At 49.9% G+C, this 22944-nt stretch overlaps 1 protein-coding gene across 4 annotated transcripts in view; it reads right to left on the reverse strand.

Annotated features, from left to right (window-relative positions):
• The window catches only part of TLK2 (tousled like kinase 2), a 31814-nt gene extending 12930 nt beyond the window's left edge, over positions 1 to 18884 (reverse strand). Inside the window, exons 1-13 of one of the 4 annotated variants that reach the window (XM_077313093.1) lie at positions 18506 to 18884; positions 14553 to 14635; positions 10462 to 10533; positions 9622 to 9691; positions 8304 to 8350; positions 7879 to 7974; positions 6561 to 6728; positions 6234 to 6329; positions 5128 to 5220; positions 4610 to 4720; positions 3564 to 3700; positions 2111 to 2263; positions 860 to 926 (exon numbers count right to left, since the gene is read on the reverse strand). In XM_077313093.1, coding sequence (XP_077169208.1) covers positions 860 to 926; positions 2111 to 2263; positions 3564 to 3700; positions 4610 to 4720; positions 5128 to 5220; positions 6234 to 6329; positions 6561 to 6728; positions 7879 to 7974; positions 8304 to 8350; positions 9622 to 9691; positions 10462 to 10533; positions 14553 to 14633 — 1191 coding nt within the window. In that variant the 5' untranslated portion in view covers positions 14634 to 14635; positions 18506 to 18884. Of the gene's footprint in view, positions 1 to 859; positions 927 to 2110; positions 2264 to 3563; positions 3701 to 4609; positions 4721 to 5127; positions 5221 to 6233; positions 6330 to 6560; positions 6729 to 7878; positions 7975 to 8303; positions 8351 to 9621; positions 9692 to 10461; positions 10534 to 14552; positions 14639 to 17383; positions 17400 to 18121; positions 18214 to 18505 lie in introns of those variants that run through there. The other 3 variants (XM_077313092.1, XM_077313094.1, XM_077313095.1) reach the window with 3 other exon arrangements.
• Positions 18885 to 22944: the final 4060 nt, after the last annotated feature.

Genomic DNA, 22944 nt, shown 5'->3' on the forward strand with positions numbered 1-22944 from the left:
AGAGTAGTTCTCTCCAGCCCTGCTGACATCACAGGGTGTCTCTTGTGGGGAGAGGAAGGGAAGGCGATTGTAGCCTGCTCTGAGACTCCTTCAGGCAGTGAAAAGTGGGGCATGAAAACCTTCTTCTAATTCTGGGTATAAGCTTTCTGGTGCGCATCTGACTAAGTGTGCAAGCACAACAATAAAATTCTGTTGGTCTAAAATGTTCCTCATGGCTAAAGACCTTCCGAAAGCAGCTACTGAATCATTCAAACACATTAATACGCAGCATGACCTCTTGCAGAGGCCTGGGGTACACGTGCGGCTAGGCAGCTGGCTCTTGCTTGCTTGGCCCTTGGCGCGAGCCTGTCATCCCCTGGCTGACAGCCATCAGTTCCCTGGAAGCAGCTCCTCTCATAGCCAAGGGGCTGGGGCAGCACAGCTGGCTCCCTTTCTCTGCTCACGGCCCCAGAGGGGAGGCACAGAAAGCCATCTAACCACTAGGCAGCCCAGTGCGGAATGCGTCCAGTGAAATCCCTGGGCTCAGACGGGTGCAACCGCGGAACGGACAACACCACATCATGGGAAGTTCTGACTCTCCTTCAATGACTGTGAAGAACGTTTTGGTCAAATGATGCATGCGGAGGAAACCCTGAGATGCCTTGGGAGGTTATCGAAGCCTCCTCTGAGCCAAACAGGTGGGAATTGAGACGGGAGCCGAAAACAGATCCTTTAAAGCTATTTTGCAACTGAGTCCGTTATCATGCACGTTATTTGCATCCCATGTTCCTACCACATCAGAGCATTCCTCACTGCTCACAGCATGAGGAAACAGCTACACCACAGCATTATCGGGGGAAAAAAACACACACACTTTTACCTTTTTAAGATGACCTAGCCGGAGCTTGAAGATTTCTTCTTGTTCGTGATATTCTGCTAGCGTTAATCTGCATGAACACAAGAGAACTGGGTCGAAGATTAAGCAGCCAAAATGGCGGAGGTGTGGGGGAAGGAAGGAGGGAGGGCCACACACAAAAAGCAGCAGCTAAACCAGGTCTTACACACACACACACGCACACGCATACATCTTTCCCCTTTGTTCTCCCATGGAGTGGCTCCACACTCTGCTGGTCATGGTGGAGATGAATGACTGACATTCCAGATGCCGGTCTAGCCACCCACAGTCCACCTTAGTCTGGTTCCACTCCTCCCCCCCTCCCCGGCCACTGCAAGTCACTGAGACAGATGACAAGATTACAAGTTGGTTTTTATACCCTGCTTTTCGCTACCCAAAGGAAACTCAAAGTGGCTTGCTATCGCCTTCCCTTCCTCTTCCCAAAAAAACCCCATCCTGCAAGATAGATAGATGAGGCTGAGAGAGCTCCGAGAGAAACTGCTTTGTGAGAACAGCTCTAACAGGACTATGACTAGCCTAAGGTCACCCAGCGCTGGTTGCAAGTGGAAGAGCGGGGAATCAAACCCAGCTTTCCAGATTAGAAGCTGCCACTCTTAATCACCACACCAAACTGGCTCTCTCCAAACCCTGCTACCAGAGATCTTTTGACCAGAGGTGCCAGGGGGTTCAGAACCCGGGACCTTCAAAGCTCCACCATCCACATATGGACCCTCCTCCAGTCTCCTTCCCACTGCAGAGCCCAGAAAAGCTGCATACTGGGCCCCGTGACTGCTCCTTCTGCCAACATGTGCCTGGAAGTTATCTCCTTCCCCTCCGAAAGGAGGAGGGGCTGTCCCAAGTAAAGACAGAATGACGAATCTCATGGAAGGGAGCAAAACATCTGCCTTCCCTGCAAACAGCGTTCCTGCTTAAAATGCAAGATCCCCCCTCTGTCCAGCAGCCCATGACTGTAACCAAGGCTGGCCACTTGCCCAGTACAACTTGCCCCAAATTCCTTCACTGACCACATATCTGAACTCTGCTCTTCCAGAGTTAAAAGTGACACACACACACACTCTCTCTCTCTCTCTTATGCTATCCTAGAACTGGGGGCTTCGAGGGTTTCACGTGAGAAGGAAGCTGCCTGGAGCGAAGCTGGAGAACTGCAGCCCCGAATTACTCCCGCCCGTTCAGAATGCCTTCGAAAATGCTCTGCCTGCTTTCCGCCAAACTCACGCCTCGTTTTCTGCCCCGTTGGTCTTGTTCTTGCGCTGCTTCTGCTCGTTGCTCGTGGGAGGGGCCTGCCCCATGGCCGGTGGCTTCCGCTTCGCTAGCATCTTCCGCTGCCTTTCTATCTCTTCCCGCTGGGAATTTATCCTCTCCTGTTGCCTAAGCCGAAGCAAGGAAACACACACGGGGACACAGTTGAAGACAATCAGAATAGAGTTTCTAACTGTTAAGTGTCTTCCGGATTCCTAGAATAGTAGATTTCTGGTCACTGGTCTCCAAGGAAAGAGAGGAGATGCTTTTTTTAAAAAAATCCAGCTTTTCACTCCCTGAAGGAATCTCAAAGCGGCTGACGATCGCCTTCCCTTCCTCTCCCCACAAGTGACATCCTGTGAACAAGGTGGGGCTGAGAGAGCTCTAACCAAGCCTTCTTCTTAAAAAACTCCAATCAGCTATCTCTGTTAAAATTTAAGAACTTACATAAAAGGTAAGGGGGGTCACGTTTTGGAATCGCATTTGCTCTATTCCTTCTTGCAGCTAGAACAAGGAATGCCACTCTGTAGGAGACAGAGGGGGCCGTATCTGATAACAGATAAAGGTTGGGGTGGTTGTTTATTTGTGTGTGTGTGTGTGTGTGTGTGTGTGTGTGTGTGTGTGGACAAATATAATAATTGAAAATCTGCAGTGGGGTCCCCTGATCTATAACAGAAAATTCCACATCTGTCCCTGGCCCCATTCTGTGGGCTTTTGCATCTGCCTGGGCCCAGGTTCAGAACCAATATATGATTCAAGGGTCCAAATTCAGCCACGTCCTTCTTTCTATCTAAAGCACGTGGATTAACATATGCAGATGTGCCCTTTCCAGGAAGTTCATCCCCCAAATGTAAGGCATGGATTTAAGGACCACAGAACACAGAACACATTCCAGAGGGGTAGCTGCATTGGTCCACTCCAGAACAACCGTGCGGCAGGCAACAAAATTTATTTCCGCGCGAGCTTTCACGAGTCACGGTTTGCTTATTTAGATGTGCGGGTTTATGTCTACAGACTTTCTTAAATACCCAGCCTGGGTGGCATTATGAGAAGAGAGGCTGATGTAAAATGAAATCGCATGAGAGAGATCAGTTCGGCAGGAGTGGGGGTGAGAACGGATTTCGCTGCCTCTTTTCTCACCAACTTTTCTCTCTAAACCTGTCCCCGAGGTCCCTGGGCTGGCCACCTCAAGGAAGGCTACAGACGCGTACTTCCATGCACTTGTGGAAGTGAGTCCTTTCCTCCGAGAGCTCGTGAAGACATAAATTCAGTCAAATCTTGACAGTCCTGCGCAACCCTTGAATTTAGCGTAGCCTCCACAGTAGGCAGCCTGCTGTGACCGGATCCCACATCCGTTGTGCATGCAAAGAGCTCACATTGCTTGTGTGCGCTTCAGAGGACTGGAGGCAAAGGCCCCGGCAAGACTCACTTGATGAGGTTCTGGAACGCGTAGCCATCTGTCCACTGCTCGGTGTAAGAAGCCCCGTGCCGGACCGTGGCAAAGTGACCCAGCCGCAGCCGGTCCTGCATGCTCTTGTCTCGGCACGCCATCTTCTCTTGCTTCGACTGGGGAGGGAAGAGAACAGCGTTAGCGGGACCCCGTGGGGTCACCAAACGGCCAGCCTGCGAGTGTTGATCTGGACAAAGGGCGGAGAGTCGGGTGAACGGGTGGACCTGCTCAGCTCGCTTATGTGTCTCCGGGCGGAGATGCAAGAGGCCAACGCCCAGACTGGCAGCTGTGGCGCTGGCACACAATTCGAGGAAAAGCTCGACACGGCCAAAGGAAAATGTCTTGGGTCCTTTGGTAAATTAGCCTGCTTCTTTCAGAACGTCCCCGGCTTTAAGACAGAGGCCTGTTATGGGATGCCCCGTAATAAAACTGTCTGTGCATCAACTCCAAAGAGCGAGGCACATTCTGAGCGGCTGCTCCGCTAGGTCGACAGACAAAAGCCCCAAAAACAAGGCAAAGGTGAGGTCTGCTTTGGGGGTCAAGAGGAATTTTTACCTTGATTTCTAATGTGAGACCACAAATGCTACTCTTTCATTCGAGGCCAAATTGTTATATTTACAAAGGCCGCATCTGTGTAGTGCACATCATTGCTATAATTAAAACGCGAGGGGGGCTCCAGCTCTAAGGCTCAGGGTTCAGCGGCTTGAGCCGTTTGAGAGCTACTCCCAACCAGGATAAACAGATCTGGGCTGACTGGCACAAAGATATGACTTGAACTAAAGTAGTTTCATGGATAAGACGAAACAGAATGCTCCCCCTTGTGCCCAGGTAAGCCCGCTGCATGTATTTTGGGGCTTTGTGATTTCAGTTCCCCTGCATCCTCAACCCAGGCAGGCGGGTAGCTTGTTAAGAGGCCGGTTCAAAGAGACAGATTTGTAAACAAATTTGGAGAAAGCACAAAAGGGGGAAAGGACCAGGCCAAGCGAGCGGGACGTACCGGCGAGAAGGACAAAATTCAAGCTCACCTTTTCTATTAGGAGCTTCTTGCTCATTGTTACACATCTATTCAACCGTTCTTTGTACTTCTCAAGCATTTTCTGTTGCTCGTCTATCTGCCGCCTCAAGTCACAGTTTGCCTGGAGATAAAGCAATTTTTGTTTGTTTTGGAAGCACTGCGTGTCCGGGGACGCAATGTGAAGCAGGAGCGCAAAAGAGACACCGGCCAAGATGCCGCTCGGGAACAGCCTGCTTGCAGGCGCGAGGAATTAACCGTTGGGGAGACCCAAAAGCTGTTGAAGACAAGCACTGCGGGAACATCTGAGATATCGAACACGGAGAGCTCTCCAATGACCCTGCGAGCACTAAAACGACGCAGGATGGCAGAAGTCAATTCCCCTCTCAACAAAATTCTCCCTTGCAATGATTTGATTGCTAAAAGCAAGATACTTTGTTCAAGATTTTTAAAAGACATACGCAACAAAACCATTGCTGAAGAAGCCATCACTGAAAGCAGGCAGTGCAAAGCTGACTCGTTGCTACTTACTCTTAACAAGTCGTCTATTCGTCCTTCTTTCTTTTCCAAGTCGGAGTTTTTACTGTTTTCTAGTGCAGATATTTTCTCCACTGTGAGATCAGACTAGAAAGAGGGGGGGGGGGGGACACAACAACAACCAAACTGATAACTCTGTCCACAAACTGGTGGAACAGTTTAGGGACAGAAAAGTAGTATGGTAAATATGGGCGTTTTTTTTGTCTCTTTTCCTACTTTTGTTCTTTTCCTGTTCGCATCTTGACCAGACAAGGATGCAAAGAGCCCTTTTGTAGCATGTTAATGACCTACAGTTGAATGGAAAGTTCTCAACCTTCAGCACGTTAACTTCACCTAACCAAGGGAAAAAACTGCTTGAATGTTGCCATGTATGTCAGACGGGTCACAGAGAGAGAGGAAGCAGAATGGATCTATGATATGCTTCGTGCCTCCTGAAAGAACTAGCAAAAACCCCTCCACAAAACGGCAAATTGAACCCATTGGATGGAAACTTGTATTAAATCCCCGGTGGGGATTTGAAGTTTGTTGTACTTCCACTGCCAAAAATATAATCCTGGACAGAAGGGCTAGAAATGAGACACCCCCCCACTCCAAGATGTCGACACGCAGGTTATTCAGCAGTGCCACTGAGATCAGACATGGCTGCAAAAGTTGCAGGGCCCAGCTCTGAAGAGTAAAAGCCAGCCCAGCCAGCTTGGTGTCGTGGTTCAGAGCGGCGGCTTCTAATTTGGCAAGTCGGGTTTGATTCCCCGCTCCTCCACATGCAGCCAGCTGGGTGATCTTGGCCTCGTCCCGGCCCTGAGAGCGCTGTTCTGACCAAACAGTCCGGTCCGAGCTCTCTCAGCCTCACCTACCTCACACGGTGTCTGTTGCCACCATGACTGGGGAGGAGGATAGGAAAGATGGTGTTCTTCTGGAATCTGCCACCCACGCACCTCAAGCTGAACCTGTCACCTCCAGAAAGGTACACCACTTGCGACTGGACTCCCTCCTAGCGCACTGAGAGATCACTCAACACCCCTTGCCCTTCCTTCTCTCTACAATGTGCTCAACCCAAGCTTTCGAATACGTGATGCTGCTGCTGCTCATCATCCTCGTACCTGCGTCTGTTTATGTTGGACGGAAATCTGTTTTTGCGAGGTGCAGGAATGCTCTGTGTTCCCCGAGCTTGTTGAAGAAGGGCTGCCCTGCTGGGCCTGCGAGGAACAAAAAGAAGGCATCAGCTGGGCGGTGGGTTAGCGCTGTGCCCAATACACTCTTCCCCATCACTACAAATCAAATTACGCTGTTTCCTTGAGCGCTCTCCGCCCCAACCGGTAGCAAGTCTCACCGCCGAGTGATCACTTGGGGTACCTGCACATCGTCCCCCCCTGAATCGGACCCAAATTCCGCCCCCAGTCGAGTTTGGCCGTTAAGACCATGCTCACCGCAGTGAACGGGAAACAGAGGCTGACACCTCTCTGGGCCAGCTGCTCTCCCTCCAGCCGCTGTTTCGCCAGCATCGCCGAAACCAGCGTCGGCAGCGCAGAGTGATCCTCCGGCTGCTCCTTGGCTGCGCTGCTCTCGATGCCGTAAAGCGGCTGCTCCACTCGCCGCTGCAATACATTGAGAGAGAAGAACAAGGTGCTTTTGAACAAGGGGGGGGGGGGAGGAAACACGTAAGGGAACGGAATGGGCGGAACTTCTGCCAGACGTGCGGTTGAGAAGAACAGGTAGGCTGCAGGATTGGGGCGGGGGCACGATCTAGCTATCAAAAGGTAGCTCTGCAACCACGTTCCAGAGACTGGGGTCTTCGTGGGACCCACGGCAGAAAAGCTGAAGTCTTCCTGGCGCCTGTCGGGACCTGATCCTGCCTTTCACGTGGTAACTCTCACCAGGGTCACGGCCACCAAACACTTCTCAGCTGCCTGCAGACAGAGCTTAGGTTGTTGCAAATACTAGGCTGGATCCAATGAGCCCCTTCCTCAGGACTTGCTCCCATGAGGAGAAAAAGTTCCTTTCTGTTGCCTTGGTGAAAGGGAAACTTGGTTTAGGTAGGTGGACTGCCTGGGGCTGTCCCCAATTAACCTGTCTCCCGATTCTGCCACCTGAACATACTGCCCTGTTTTCGCCATTTGTGCTCCCGAGCAACCTGGACCATTTTGGGTGACAAAGGCCAAGGAAAGGCATGGAGGATAGGGTAAGGCCAACGTCAGGGTTAACTCCTCACCCGGAGGCGGTTCCAGGTTCTTTCTGATTCCAGCCACTCTGCAGCAACTAAGGTGAGCACGCTGGCAGAATTCCTGGCATGTGGCCAAGAGCAACAGTGCTAAAGCTGCTTCCATCCAGCCGCGTGACCTTTAATAAAGAACACGCTGAGTCACGGTAACTCCCACACGCTTCTGCTCGGCCGTCGCACCTACAGACATCTAATTCCTGCCGGATCTTCTCGCTTCTAGCCAGCCCGCGGCCTGGTGGGTACATGCACGCGGGCCTCCTAACGCTGAGCTTAGGGGCAGTGAGCGTGGAGGATAAGAAGGGAGGGAGGGAAAGCCCAGAAAATGAGGAAGGATTCAAGTGCAAACATCTGCCTTGGGAGAACCATGGACCACCTCCCCCCCGCCGCCCCGGGCTTCAGAGTGTACCAGCGGTACTCAAAAACCGTGAATGCCAGGAAGCTGTGTTCCCACTCCTGAGAAGCCACTGCTCAAACAGGAGGGCTTATGCTTCCCTACCCCCCGCCTGCCCCTGCAAGGGAATACTTACAGGTAAGGGATTTGATAAGGAATGCTGAGGTGACGACCGTGCAACAGGGGGCACGCTTCTCCCGGGGCTCGTTCCGGGGCCGCTCCCGCCAGCCAACTAATCAGGGGCAGGGGAGAGAAGAGATCAGCAACCACAGGCCAAACAAGCACGCTCCGGCACGCTTCAAGGGGATGCGGAACAATGGCGTGATACATGCATGACAGAAAGGCCTGTCGGTATCCAGGCCCGCATTGTCTACCCCCTAAAGCCAGTTTTCAAGATGGGGAGCGTGGCTGCTTGGAACGGCCGTTAAATTAGAAGGGGTTCCGGCTCTGGGGTGCTTCTGCGGAACTTGGATTCCCTGCCTCGACCAGCAGCCAACAAAACAGACTCCCGCGCAATTGGGAAGAGCGGTATCTGGCAGCATGTATTGAAAACAGGCTTACCTCGAAATAATCACTAATTTTATGCCCCCTCGGAGTGACCACTTTGCCTGCAAGGGAAAGAACGATGACATTACCAATCGGGTGGCGTTCAGTCTCAAAAAAACATCGCATAAACACTATTAGGATTCAGGCTGAAATTATTCTTGCCCAAACTGTCACGGGCAGGGACTCATGGGGACATCTGGAGGGCCGCAGTTTGACTACCCCTGCTCTACGCTTTAGAGTTGGTACTTTCAGCAGGAAGGAACGGTCGGCTAAAATATATATAATTTATAAATATCTTAAATTTTCCCCATTTTATAGCCCACCTTTCTCCCGGAGACTCCAGGCAGATCGCACAGCACAAGTTCATGCAATCAGTAGGGGGAGGGGGACATCTAACAGTTTTCACAATCGATGGGGGTCACGGGAATCCGAAACAAACCCAGCGGCACAATTGGTTAAGCAATGCAAAAAATGGCAGCAGATAAGCAGAAGGCAGTGAGGTGAGGTCATCCAGCAAACAGAGAGCACAGGCTACGCAGAGCTCACTCCGTATGGTATATATATCAGGGGTAGTCAAACTGCGGCCCTCCAGATGTCCATGGACTACAATTCCCAGGAGCCCCTGCCAGCGAATGCTGACAGGGGCTCATGGGAATTGTAGTCTATGGACATCTGGAGGGCCGCAGCTTGACTACCCCTGGTATATATAGTTCACAGTCGGTTTCCTTTTATTAAAGCACCCTCCTAACCATTCAGTTACAATTTAGCCCTGTTGCCTTCCTAAGAACGCCCTCTTGAGTCATTCCGTTTGTGCTGTGAGAGGATAGAAGCATCAGAGCCTTCCTGACTCCCTCAGGCAGGCCATTCACAAAGAAGAGGCCCCCACGGAGAATGCGCACGTACAGACAGTTGCTGATCTCGCGCATTTGCAGGCAACACGCAGCTTTTCCTCCACAAGACCCCAGCGGCCCCCCGAACTACATGAAAACTGCATGTGATCGACAGATGCGTGACCGCTGCGCGTCCCTTTATGTCTAAAGCACTAGGAAGCCACATCTAGCTGCAGCGTGGCGCAAGTACGCAAAACGGCAACAACAGTGAGCGTAAATGCCAGATTAAGCCACTGCAGGGCTAAAAATGTTTTTCCTATGAGCAGAGGCAGCCAACGGTCTCTGAAGGGAAGGGTGCTGCTCAAAGGCCAGGATCATAACAAGCTGCCCAACACCCCCAGAAGGCACGCGCAAGGTCTCCAAGGACAAGAGAATTCTCTAACAACTGGCCTCATTACCGACTGTTTGCAAATGCTAATCTGGAGGCCTGGAGCATCGATTACCTTGACTGGTCTCAAAGGGTTCCGCTTTCCTCTTCCTGTTGCGCTGGTCATTCTGCTTTTTCTCAGGAGTCTGAAGAGGAAGGGGAACACCAAACAAACAAACAAACAAACAAAAAACACTGAAACCCATTTCCACACTGGCCTCCCGAGATTGAAGTCCTTTAATATACACTTGAAAGGGATGCTTGTTCACGGCACCTGGCACACTCGCCATTCCGCTGGCAGGTTAAGCTCACTGCTTTTGAGCCGAAAGCAAAGCGCTGGCTCTTAATCTCCTCCCAAAGCAAAGCACTGAGATAATGCGAGCGCTTTTAGCCAAGACTGTCAGGTACTTCAGAGGGAAATCATTTATGATGTTTTTAAAAAAAGGACTCCATCAAGGTGTGCTTTTTTTGCTTGCTGCGATGGGGAAGCTAAAGCACAAAACGTTATTTAGTCTCGCCAGAACAGATCCAACGCAGCTGCTTTCCTACTGGAGGTAGGCAACCGAAATGCACAACCCGGCCTTCTTAAGACGCCTGCTCTTGCAAGGCTGTTTGAGAGGTACAGACGGCACTCATGCATCTGAAGCAACACCTGTACAGCAGGAAGGAGGCTTAGCATGTAGCAGGGGTGGGCAAACTGTGGCCCTCCAGATGTGCATGGACTACAATTCTCATGAGTCCCTGCCAGCATTTGCTGGCAGGGGCTCATGGGAATTGTAGTCCATGCACATCTGGAGGGCCACAGTTTGCCTACCCCGGGATCGATGTTGTTGTAAAACCACTGGGTGAATCGACCTATGGAGGACATCCTTGGCTAGATGAGCTGGGGGTTTGAGGAGCATTTGTGTTCACTTACCTCCAATTCCTTATCACTTAGAGAACCCACGCTACACAGGCTCTGGTTGGAGGATTCACTGTTTAATGGACCCTGGGTGCAGAAGGAAAAGGGACAGAATTTATTGCTGAAGCCATAGGCCATAACGACTGCGAGAACAAACAACATGAACACCCAACAGCGTATACTGAAGTACAAAATCAAAACAGTGCTGTTTATGGATGTTCCAACATATGCTACCTTGAGCTGCAAAGGGAGGGTGGTATATAAATATAATAAAATAAATTTAAGATAAGGATAGGATTTAGCTTGTAATTAAATACAGCCAGTTAATGGATGACTTTGGTAACATGGGAAATAATTACAATAATTACAATAATCCCCAATAATTAGAGAAGTTAGCACAAACCTGGCTACCATCTGGGTAACAGGAAGAAAAAACATCTGCCATAAGAAACACCACACCATCCTCATCCTTGTCCAAAATCTCAGATAACAGTTAGAATCAATTTTGAACGAACAGAGTCATGCAAAAGACAATCCGGTTAGTCAGCCCTTTTCAACCATGTGGGAACCCTTGAAATATTTTTTCAGGCTTTGAGGAGCCCCGGAAGTGATGTCAGCTGGCCACGCCTCCCTGCCGCACCCTCCTGGAAGTGACATGTCACCAGAAGTGACATCACCATCCGCGTTAACTGGCAGGTTTGAGGAGGACTGAGGGAGGGAGAGCCAGGAGGTGGTTTAAGGCAGAAGGAGGGTTACAGAACCCACAAGGGAACTCACGCTCCGAAGGGGGAAGGGAGAGCAACGGAAGTGGCCTGTTCCCCTAGCATGTGGCTCAGTTCATTATGGCAGGAGGGGAAAGGCCACAGACCCCCTCTGGAGCTCCCGCTGACCCCTCATTGGGAATTGTAATGTAATTGCAAGGAATGGATAAGTCTTCTGCTTGATTAGAACCACAAGGGCACAGGCGATGCTCTTGCAGCTCCTGATTAGAGCAACCCTGCAAGTTTGCGGAGGCAAAGGCTGGAAATTGTGAGCTAGCGAAAGCCTTCCTTGGATGGAAAAGAAGAAAAATATTCTTACAAACACGCAAGTCTCTTTTAAAGCCAAGCTCTCTCTGTGAGTATTTAAGAACAACTGCCATCCAGCATTACCGTTTCCACACCCCAATTGTCCCCAATGACAATGGTCTTAGTTACAATATCCCCATGCTGTTCTGGGCTAAAGGGAACCAAATCATGGGCCAACAAATTTCTTCAGCCAGAAAGAAAGACCTTCGGGTTACTTGACACAGGTACTGATCTCCTTTCATGTGTCCACTTCGAGGAAGTAGGCAAACTTACAAGTACTTTCAGGAAATGTTCAGCACTCTCAGTGGGCTGCACATTCAAAATGAGCACCATCCTGCGTTACGCTTAGCTAGGCCTCCTCAGCAGCTGCAGGACCCCACACATAAATGCCCCCAAGGAACAGTGATGATCCAAGAACCTCCCGCTTCAGGGCTGTGACAGAGACAACTGCAATCTCTTCCTCGCGTGCACAAGAGGCGGGAAAGGGACACACGTTCATCACAACGCTACCGGAAACACAGAAGCAGAGGTGCCTCGCCTGCAATACCGCAACAGTGCTACCCCGCTTTCCGCTTGACCACGTTCATTCAGAAACCGCAAAGCTATATGAATTACGCGAAGACTATCCATTTCTCTCTTTGCAGAAGTGTGGCGCGCCAAAGAGAAAAACTAACATGGAAAACGCATGTAGGTATGTTGAGTCGAAGCATGCAAAGCTGTACTGTTTCTGCAAGGTGTGATGAAGCTTCTTGCCTCTTTTTTAATCACCGAGATGCTTTTAGGACCCCTGTGAGTTTCAAAAGCACCTCTGCCCAACGACATAACATGCTTCCGTATAGAAGAGGAAACTAAAAAACCCTGTTTTATGTGTTCAGCCACCACACTATTGTCCCCTGTATTGATGGCAGAGACCTTAAGGGGAAGGAGGGGAATTTAATCTACATTAAATTTCCAAAATAAAGAGACTGGCTTCTTCGTACGGCAGAGGCCTCAAGCCCTCTTGGCTCTGGCCCTCAAAACGCAGGTGTTTTACTCCCTCCCGAGTTCTTCAAGGCTCCACCCTCCTCCAATTTGGGACACAAGACCAAGTGACAATGAACTTACAGGACGTAGCTGCAAACGAGGGGAGGAGAAACAGACACTTTATACTGGGAATGATATTTCACTTGTACCCAAACAGCAAATTATTCTGTTTCAGAAAGAGCAATCAAAAAGGCATACACAGGTGAGTACTACACACCAAGAAAAATTGAAAAAGGTCTCCACTAGTTTTCTTTGACTCTACAAGCCAGCCCAAAAATCCAGGAGCCAGATTAGTTTTTCAGCTTTCAGGATTTCCTATTGTACTGAGCCCATTTTCTTATTATTGCCCCCACAAAACCTCTTTATAAATACTTGTAGTTTTTATTAAAAGTGTCACAATACGCAATGCCAGGATAACCTTGGTTGTCATTGCCACAACCAAAAGGTAGCCTCCAACCTTAGCTTAACTTCTCGTAATTCCACTATTTAAAACAAACAAAAAAAACTCCACTCAATTGAACAGTAGAGCCAGTACAGGAAGCAGTTGGTCAAGAAATTGATTTGTCTACCACCTCTGACTAGAAGGAAGTTAACATACTGACAAGAAATAACAAACAAGGCACATCTTGTTTGTATGTCAAAACAAATCAACGAATGCTGAGCATTAGGATGGATCCAGGCAGCTTTTTACTCCATCCTGGCCAATTCCTCTCCTTATTCTAGCTTTCGTCTGTGCAGGCCACATGCCTTTTTAGCAGTTGAAATGTACACATATTTACAAAATGCCTTCGACAGTGCCGCATGCTGTGCAGAATCAAGGATTTATGTGCCTACACAAACATAACCAATATTGAGAGAATGACAAGTCAAGGGGTGGAAATGGGATATAATCTTGAACATTTTGCTTCAGATGACTGTATTACAGTATAGGAAAAGATATGGGAGAGAGGGGAAACAAGGAACAGAAAAGTAAAACTGAATGTCATTGTTAGTGAGAAACAGAAAAGTAAAACTGAATATCATTGTTAGTGAGAAACAAGAATGAAAAATTAGGATCACCTCCTTCCTCTGCGCCCCAATTCAAAAAACAAAACACACACATACGGGAGTGGGCCAAGAACTGAACTCTGGACTGATTCTGTGAAGGCTTAAAGGGATGACAGGTTACAGTGGATGTGTGATAGGGATGTGAGTGTCCTGCATAGTGCAGGGGTTGGACTACATGACCCTTAGGTCCCTTCCAACTCTATGATTTTATGGACCACAGGGCGAAACAGGAAGGAAACGCAAGGGGGAGACTCTAAACAGCTGACCAAAAGGAACAAGGCAGACAGAAATGGAAGAAGAAGAACAGGTCTAGAAAATTCCAAACCAGCAAGGGAAGCCATAATAATGTCTGGTATCAAATCCAGATCAAGCAGAAACAAGGGCTGCTTAGCTTTGGGTCACAGAGAGCACAAGCAATTCTTGTTAAGCACTTTGGAGTCAGAGCCTGCCACACTTCCAACAGTGCAGTCTGCATATTGGACAACCAACTTCTGCCAGCTCCCAATTATCAGAAACCTCAAGATTTGCACGTAAGAACCAAGACTCATTTCAGAGGTCACATGATTCTTTTTACAGAATGTGTATCTTTTGAACATCAGGGTTAAAGACATTTTGTTCTGGTGATTTTCTCATCTGCTGTAAGGAGTAGAAGCTTCTTTCTTAAAGGAACACAAAAGTTGACACACGTAAGACCCAAGCGCCTAATCATGCACTGGGAGGGGGGGGGAGCTTCAACTGAGGCAGTGGGGAGCTGTCAGCTTCCGCTGCTCCAGCTGATTGGTCTAGCAGAATATTTTCCAAAAAAGGCTTTTATCTGGGCTCAGCTATACCAGTACCCGATCTGATCAAAGAATTTGTAACCTGGCTTAAATAATACCATGAAAAATACTGTTTTAGCTCAATGCACATCCCTACTGTACTCTGAGTCTTCCCGGAAAGAATTCATAGTACAGTTGAAGTCATACTGACCTTTGCAACACCTGCTCCAGTGAACCTGGCCTCAAGCAGTTCCTGCCGTCGTGGGTCCAGGCTATGCAATTCTTCCATCATATCTACTGGAGAAACAAAGACACAACACAAAACCAGTCATTAATACTAGCAGGAATTAAAGCTCGATAACACAACTCTAAAATCAAAGCAAACATGAACCCAGTGTTAACAGCACTGACAGATGACACATAGAAAGGTGCATAACACTACAGCTTTATCTGTTTTAAGTTGTATTATTAGCACTAGAACTGAACCCATCAAGGTAACTTTCCCATTTCTCCAGTGACAACTAATGGTCAGTTGAGTTCTGCCGAAGGTCTCCCAAGAAGTATTATTGTTCCTTATTTGCAAAGCACATTGTTTTGCACACAGAAAAACCCAGACTCAGTTCCTGGAATTTTCAGTTAAAGGGCCAGAACCTGGGACCCTGGAGAACTGCTACTAGTCACAGTCGACCATAGGGACCTAACTCTTTATGAGACAGCCTCATATGACCAAGAAGGAAGACATGTGCAAGGGCTTCAGGACACATTACGACCCCAACGGAGAGACCGCCAACAACAGAGAAACTGAGGAAGTAACAGTGACGTGCAGACCAAAGTAATGTAGTTATGGGTGTTACATCCCATGAAAAACTACTACGCTGGAAGGAGAAGGCAAACAAACACCAACGAATTGGGAGGCTCCTACATTTGCTGAAGGTAAGAGTATTAAGATCTAAAAGGTAACTTCAGGATGACATACTTTCCCTCTGGAACATACTGAGGGAAAAAGGAGTACGTTCATTTTCAACTGAGCAGTCTGACCAAAATATATTTTCTCACTTTAAAATGCTGGTGTCTTGCAAGAAACAGAGAGACGAGGAGCCTGCGTTTGCAAGCCATCCTCCATCCATCCATCTCTGCAGGAAGGGCAGAAGCCACTGGCTCTGAAACCCTAACTGCTGCCATCACCTCTCAAATGGCATTCCATACCTAGGTCCTTCAGCAAAGCACCTGAATCCCAGTCCCTCTTGCACCCTGTACCCAGAAGATTCTAGAATCCTTTTGCCACTCTTGCCTGACCTCGCTGCTTTTTCAATGAGGCCCCCTTTCTGTCCTCCCCTACTAAAAAAAAAAGCTCACGGCATTCTGCTTGCTCATCTATCTCTTAGTCCTGGGCACCCCAGTTTCCCCAGTCAGAATCAGACAACCAGTAGGAAGCAGAGGGCCACGGCTTTTGGCAATGATGCCCTTACATCAACAGTGGTAGAGGACTGGTGAAAACAGTCACATCACCATGGAGAACCAGGACACCCAGCATTCTGAGGCTATGCCACTGCATTTCCATTTACTGCTTGCCCCTTCTTCGGCACCCGTCTCACTGCTTTCAGTTTATTTCCTGCTGTGCGAGAGATGGACCATACATGGGTAGGTCTACATGCTTGACTACCTTGGCTGATTTGCCTGTAAGCACAAAAGGGCAGTTTCCAAAGAATACCTCCTCAAGTCTATCTTATAAACAGCAGGCGTCCCGGCATGACCGTTCCTTCCCTGCGATACATACAATTTTAACAGGCAACTGGGAAAAAGGGCCGTGTTATCAGTTACGTTACCATTAAATGATGCAATTAACGACAGGTACTGATATGGGGTAGGGTTGCACACTGTCCTTGTGTGCATGGAGAGAAACGCCCCCCCCCCCACAAAGTGAGATGTTTGTGCTAATCTACCATTAACCTCTCTTATGCAGGAACAGCGCTGGATCCATAATAAAGCCATCAACTGAAATATACGACGTTTCAAACAGCCTATAATCCCAAGAAGTGACTGCCTAGCTGGTTAAACATTTCAAGCAGTCTTCACTTCTGTATGTTCCCCAGATCTCAGACGGAAAAAAAGAGAGATGCATAGGCATTCAGGGACAGCAAGTATTCGCCCGTCACCATTTCACCAAACGTTTTTATAGCCTACAATTTTTAATCAGCCCCCTCAAATGCCACTAAGCTAAAACGCACCATAAGTGAATAAAACGCAGTAACGAAGAGAGGAGAAATGGGAATGGCACAAAGCCTTCAAGTTCCTAGTAGGAAAGGATGGGGAGACGTCTCTGAATGGCTTCCACCAGTCCATCAAACATACAATTTAATGGCAAAATGCACCGCGATGCACATCTTCAAAACATTGTTTCCAGAACTGTCTGTTCTGCTTTCATCTCCCCCTTCCCCCCAAAAGATAGAGTTCTGAAATGCTTTTCAGAGAAGCACATGCTTCCAAGGAATATTCTTGAAGGGCAGTAAATGCCCTTTAGAAAGATGCTGGGAAACAAAACCTCTGACATCACAACAATTGTTGTGCTTCTATCCATTATGTCTCTACGAGCCCTATTAAGCTTTTAGGGTGTTGCTTTTTTAAAAGCAACCTGTACATTGCACGAACATGGCCACCTCTATGGGTTGGTAGTCCATCTCAGGATTATGACTGTAAGGTCACACAAAGTTAACTTTGCTAGGAAGTTAATTCTGCTGCCAGTGATGGGACTCACAGGGGTGTGCTTTTAGGGTCACGGCACCTATTAAGGGAGAAAAATTATTCTGCTTACTCGCACATTCTTAAGGTTCAGATGGGGCTGCTGGACTTAACAAATTAGGGAACCTGATCAAAAGCACAGCGTGGAAGTCAACACCCCCGAGCCATGATGTGGAATCTTGAAAAGCTTCAGATTTCAGAACAAATTCACATCAAGGTGGGTTTGCCACCCCAGGGACTAAAGCTTGGCTGGCACCCGAGAAAGGCGTACATGTACGTGTTTGTTTAAAGGATCTCTTGTACCTCCGAGGCACGTTGAATTCCTTGAGGAACTGAGACACTAAATCCGAGAGTGGGGTCTGGGTCTGCGGGGAGTTAACAGACAGAACCACAGTTTAAGTCACCACTTTAACAGGATTAACCAGAATGCAGAAACCCATTGCCTCCCCACCACTGCAACTGAGCTCCCATTCGGCAGGAGTCCCCAGTTTCCAAACAGCAACATGCCCCCCAAATCTATGCAACTGTCCTGATAGGCAAAAAAAAAGCTCCCTCCCCACCCATGCTCAGGAACACTCCTCTTTTTAACCCCCCCCTTGCTTCCCAAAAGACACTTCTACTTCCTAGGTGAACGCAACCACAATTCAACCGAGAACATGCAACCCCCCCTCACCCCCAAAAGAGCTTTCAAGAGTAGGGACCTTGCAGCTCTTCAAAACTGCCCAGGCGAATAAAGGGGGGCTGACCCACTGATAAGAACTGCTCACCCATTAAAGAAGAAACAAACAAACAGGGGGGGGGAAAGGACACGCTTTGAGAAACAAACAGGTACTGCCCCCCCTCCCATGCAACAGCCCCCCTGCAGCAACAGTCACACCCTTTCCCCAAACTTGGACCCCTCCCTGACCCCCTCCAGCACCCCCAACCTGGCCAAGCCCCATTGGGCCCCCCTGGGCCCCCCAAGGCCTCTGCAGACGCCCCCTCCCCACCCAGGAGCGCTTTTTGGGGGGCCAATTCCTGCCCCCCCCGCCCCCCACTCACCCCTCCGGGCTCCTCCAGGCAGGCCCGCCCCGAGGCCTACCCGCCGGGAGGGAAGCACTGCAGGAAGGAAGGAAGGACGGAAGGAAGGAAAGGAAGGCAGGACCCCCCCCCCTCCACCCTACCCCGGGCCCAGGCCTCCTCCCCCCGGCTCAGCCTCCGCGCCTGCCGGGCCAGCGCGGGTCTCCCGACAACGTTGCCATGGCAACCCAGGCCCCTCTCCCGGGGGGGCCCGGGGCGTTCCCATGGCGACAGGCCGGGGGAGGGACGCCCCCCCCACCCACCCACCCCGGGGGAAGGGGCGCGGGCCCGAGGCCTACCCGCGGCCCAGGAGGAGGCGCCGCCCGGACGCGGCCTGCAGGGAGGGAGGGAGGGAGCCGCTCTCACCTGGGCCGCGCTGGGCCGGGCCGGGCTCCCCGCCGCGGCCTGCCTGGCTGCCTGGCGGAGGGCGGCTTCTCCTCGCGGCGGCGGCGGCGGAGGGGCGCAGGCCGCAGAATCCCCGGGCTCGCGTAGGCGCGGCGGCCGGCGAGGGCGGCGTCGTCCCCGGGCGGCGGGAGCGGGGCGGCCCGGGGGGGTCCCCGAGGCGCGGCCGGCGGGGGGCAGCGGGGGGGCGGGGCGCGCCCCCGTCGTGGCAGCCCCTCCCCCCTGGGCAGGGCAGAGAAGCCCCCGGCGAGGCTCCCCCCTTTTTAAAAATTATTATTATTATTATTATTTTGCCTCCCCCCAAGCCCGGCCCCCGGATCGATTGGTGCAAAATAATGGGGGGGAAAAGGGACACTTGTGAAAGCGCGCGCCGTCTCGCGAGATTTGCACGGGAGGCAGGCGGGCGGGGAGGGAGGGGGGAGGGAGGGAGGTCAGCGCGGGGAGGGGCCAACGGGAGGGGGCGGGGCCGGGGGCGTAGGGGGCACGCCCAGGCGCGCGGCGGGGGGGGGGTTGGCTCGGCGGAGGTCGACCGGGCAGCCCCCCCCCCGGCCTTGGGGCGGGCCTTCTGGGGTTGGGGCGGGGCTGGGAATTGGGGGGCGTGCATTGCCCCGGGAAGTGGGGCGGGGGGCGTGCATTGCCCCGGGAGGGGGGAACCTGCACCATTGCACGGGGTTGCAAGAGGAGCTCTGGCCGGTGGACCTGGCAGCCACGTGCATCAGGGGGTGGTGATGGTCGCCAGATGTGGGGTGGCTCGTGGCATGGGGAGCAGTGCCTAGGTGGGGGGGGGGGGTTAGGTCTCCTGTGCATGGGGTGCTGGCTCGGGAGCGGCGCTTCCGTTGTGGGGCTTGCTGGAGAAAGGCGGCTTGGAGGGGGGTAAGCGGCTTGGGGGGTAAGTGCAGAAGGGTGGGCAGCTGGGAGGCTTAAAGGGGCACGACTTGTGGGCGCTTTTGCTTGGAGGGGTGGATCCCCCCGCCCCCCCATTGTGTGCTCCTTTAAGTCAAAGAGATGCCACTTGTAAGTAGGGATGCCAGCCTCCAGGTGGGGCCTGGGGAACCTCCAGAATGAAAGCTCACCTCCAAACTTGAGGTCACTTTCCCGGGAGAACAGAGATGCCTTGGATGGTGGACTTCCCAGCATTGCCACCTTCTGAGGTCCTTGCCCTTCCCAGGCTCAACCGCAACCCTCCAGTTTCCTCACTTGGATCTGCCAACTTGTCCCAGGGGGTACCTGGCAACCCTCCTTGGAAAGCAGCTCTGTTTCGTTAAAAAGACCCCTGCGTTGACCAGGCACCGTCCTGTTGGGAGAAGGTCTTTTGCACCTAATTGCATAGGGCAGGCTTTCCCAAATGGGTGGGAGTTCTCTATACATTTTAAAAATGTATGAAATATTTATTGGGTGATAAGGCCATATATGGTCATGCTGACCCAACCTTTCCTTCCTAAAATGGCCAATGATGGGCCTGGGGTGGGTGGGAAGGGGAGGGGCCTCTGGGGGGTGGTGTCCACAGCTCTGCTTCCCAACCACATTCTGCACAATTGCACCATTTCTGAGGGTTCTCCAAGCCTGAAGAATGTTGAGAAAGGCTGGCATAGGGGGTGGTCTTCTGCCCTTCAAGCTGATCGTCACTTGGGGGTCGAAAGGGCTGTCGCATTGGAGCCAGTTTACGATGACCCCCATGGGGTTTTCAAGAAACGTTCAAAGGGGGATTGCTGTTGCCTCCCTTTTTAGAGTGGCACTCCCAGTTCCTTGGGGGTCTCCTGTCCATATACTGTCGAATTCCATGAGGCATCCATCTACGCACAGGGCTATCACTACCTCTGCTAGAAGTGAATTTCACAAAAATGCATTGAGTGAAATACTTTTGTCCATTTATTTTAGTCTATTGCCTATCACCTTTATTGGGTGCCCACCCCATGGTCGTCTTGTAGACTTGGGGAAAACAATTTCTTCCCCTTCTCTAGCCCTTGCAGAATTTTGTAGACCGTTATTTATTTACTACGTTTTATTCCATCCCTCATCACTCTCCCCTTCTCTACTTTACCATTATGGCAGCCGTGTGAATTAGGTTAGGCTGGAAGGGTGTGGCCCAAGTCACCCGGCAAAATTTGTGGCAGAGTTGGGATTTGAACCGGGTCTTCCGGAAAGCTTCAGATGCTTTAGGCCTTCTGCACAGGAAACAGACTTTAGCCTTTTAAATAAGCATGGGCGTTTAACAGTGGAAAGCTTTTCAGGTAGCGTCCTCGTCGTCTGCAAAGATTGTTGATGATCACCTGGAAATCCTGATCCATTTTCAAATGAGATGTTCAACACACGATACGATAACATTTATTGTATATAGCCAAAGGCCATTACAAAGCACAATTAAAACAATATGGTACAAATACGAATAAAACAATATTTCTCCAATATTGTGTACATAAAATTGTAAACATGGGCTACTAAGTTACAATAAGAGGGGGGGGAGGAAATGCTTTGGCTCAGTTCATCCTGGAGATATTCCACATGATGAAGATCGGATGGCTTCTTGTTAGAATAACAAAATATAACTGAACCCAAAGGACAGATTTTGTTAGTCTAGCAAGGAACTATACTATCTGATCTTCATTACCATTTTGTGTATTTGTTGTCACGCGGTTTACTAATTTACTTTCTCTTTATACCTCTACTCTCACGATTCCTGTTCCATTGTCCGAGGAAGTGTGTCTACACTTGAAAGCTCACACCTTGAATAAAACTTTTGTTTGTTGGTCTTAAAGGTGGCCCCGGACTCACATTACATTGGTTTAAGTACTTTTTGGACTATCTGAATTGAATGGCACATGCCTAGTGAATCCTGCTAGTTTAAATGACCGGAACAGCTCTCTCCAGATGGAGGTTCTTTTTGTTCATGTGGGAGTTTGAGTTTCGGCCCATCACTGCACAAGAGGGGACCACTTCAAGTTCGCTACTTACTGAGTAGAAGTAGGATGCTTTAGGATGCTTAGGGCTAATCCTGCGTTGAGCAGGGGGTTGGACTAGATGGCCTGTATGGCCCCTTCCAACTCTAGGATTCTATGATTCTAAGTGTGCAGGAGAATGAAATGTATTCTCTTAAGGAACCACACGGTGTCACCCACAGCTTGGACGTTGGAAGAATCGCCGGCCTCTCGGCAACGGCTGGGAACCAAAGCAGTATCATCGATATCAATAAAATTGTATTTTTTACAATAGCAAGATATAGGGTACATTTGTTCAGAAGAGCTTGGAAGAATGTGGAGTTGTTTGAAGAGAACACAGATTAGTAAAGGACGGTGATGGATAAGACTTCAGGCCAAAAACTGGTGCTTATATCTGACACAACATCACAATGCTTTTACTATTTAAAAAAACAAAACAAAACCAAATTTATATGCCATGTTATCTCAGAGTCAAGGGAGCTTACTAAAGTACAAGGATATCCCCCCCCAAAAAAAACAATTGTCCATCAACAAGATAAAAACACACTTTAGAAACACAACTAAATGTATCAAAACAGCCACACAATTTGCAGTGACAAGCCTTTTTTTAAAAGTGAAAAGCTAAACTTGAATTAGGAGGAGAGTTGGTTTATATAACCTGCTTTTCACTGACCGAAAGCAGCTTACCATCGCCTTCTTGTCCTCTCCATATCACAGGTAAGCTGTGAGCTAAGCCCCGGGAGAACTGCTCTGTGAAAACAGCGCTACCAGAACTGTGTCTGGCCCAAGGTCACCCAGCTGGCTGCATGTGGAGGAGCAGGGAATCAAACCCAGCTTGCCAGATTAGAAGCCAGCGCTCTAAACCCCGACACCAACTGAATAAAAAAGTTATCAGGGTAAATTTTTTGGGGCAATTAACCTCATCACAATGAACATGGTCCACATCAAAAAGTCATCAGCTGTGGGTGGGTTGCCATCTCCAGGTTGAGAAATACCTGGAGATTTGGGGGGCAGAGCCTGGGGGAGACAGAGTTTGAGGAGGAGAGGGACTACAATGGGGTGTTAGGTCATATAGTCCATTTTCTCCAGGCAAACTTGTATTCCCAGGAGATCTCCTGCCACCATCTGGAGGTTGGAAACCTAGAGATTCCCCATGTTGGTTCTTGTACTGCTTTAGCCTCTGCCTGATTTCTGCATGTGTTTGTGTCTTTTGTTTTCACTTTTTTTTTGTTCCTTTGTTTTTCCCATTTCCTCCCCAGCTCTTTCACGACCACTTTAGCTTCAATGTCTTTATGGAAGCTGATTTTGAGATGGCTTTTTTTCCTTGTGCATAATATTTCCACTGGTTTCCTTTCTCCTGCCCACTCCCGCCCACTTTTCAAAGAAAGCGATTTCAAATTTCTCTTAAAAGGCCCTAAGATATCAATATAACGGCACGTTTATCGGTCGCTCTTTGAATTCCCAGTT

The sequence above is a fragment of the Paroedura picta genome, chromosome 16 (assembly GCF_049243985.1).
Source record: "Paroedura picta isolate Pp20150507F chromosome 16, Ppicta_v3.0, whole genome shotgun sequence".
Taxonomy (NCBI): domain Eukaryota; kingdom Metazoa; phylum Chordata; class Lepidosauria; order Squamata; family Gekkonidae; genus Paroedura; species Paroedura picta.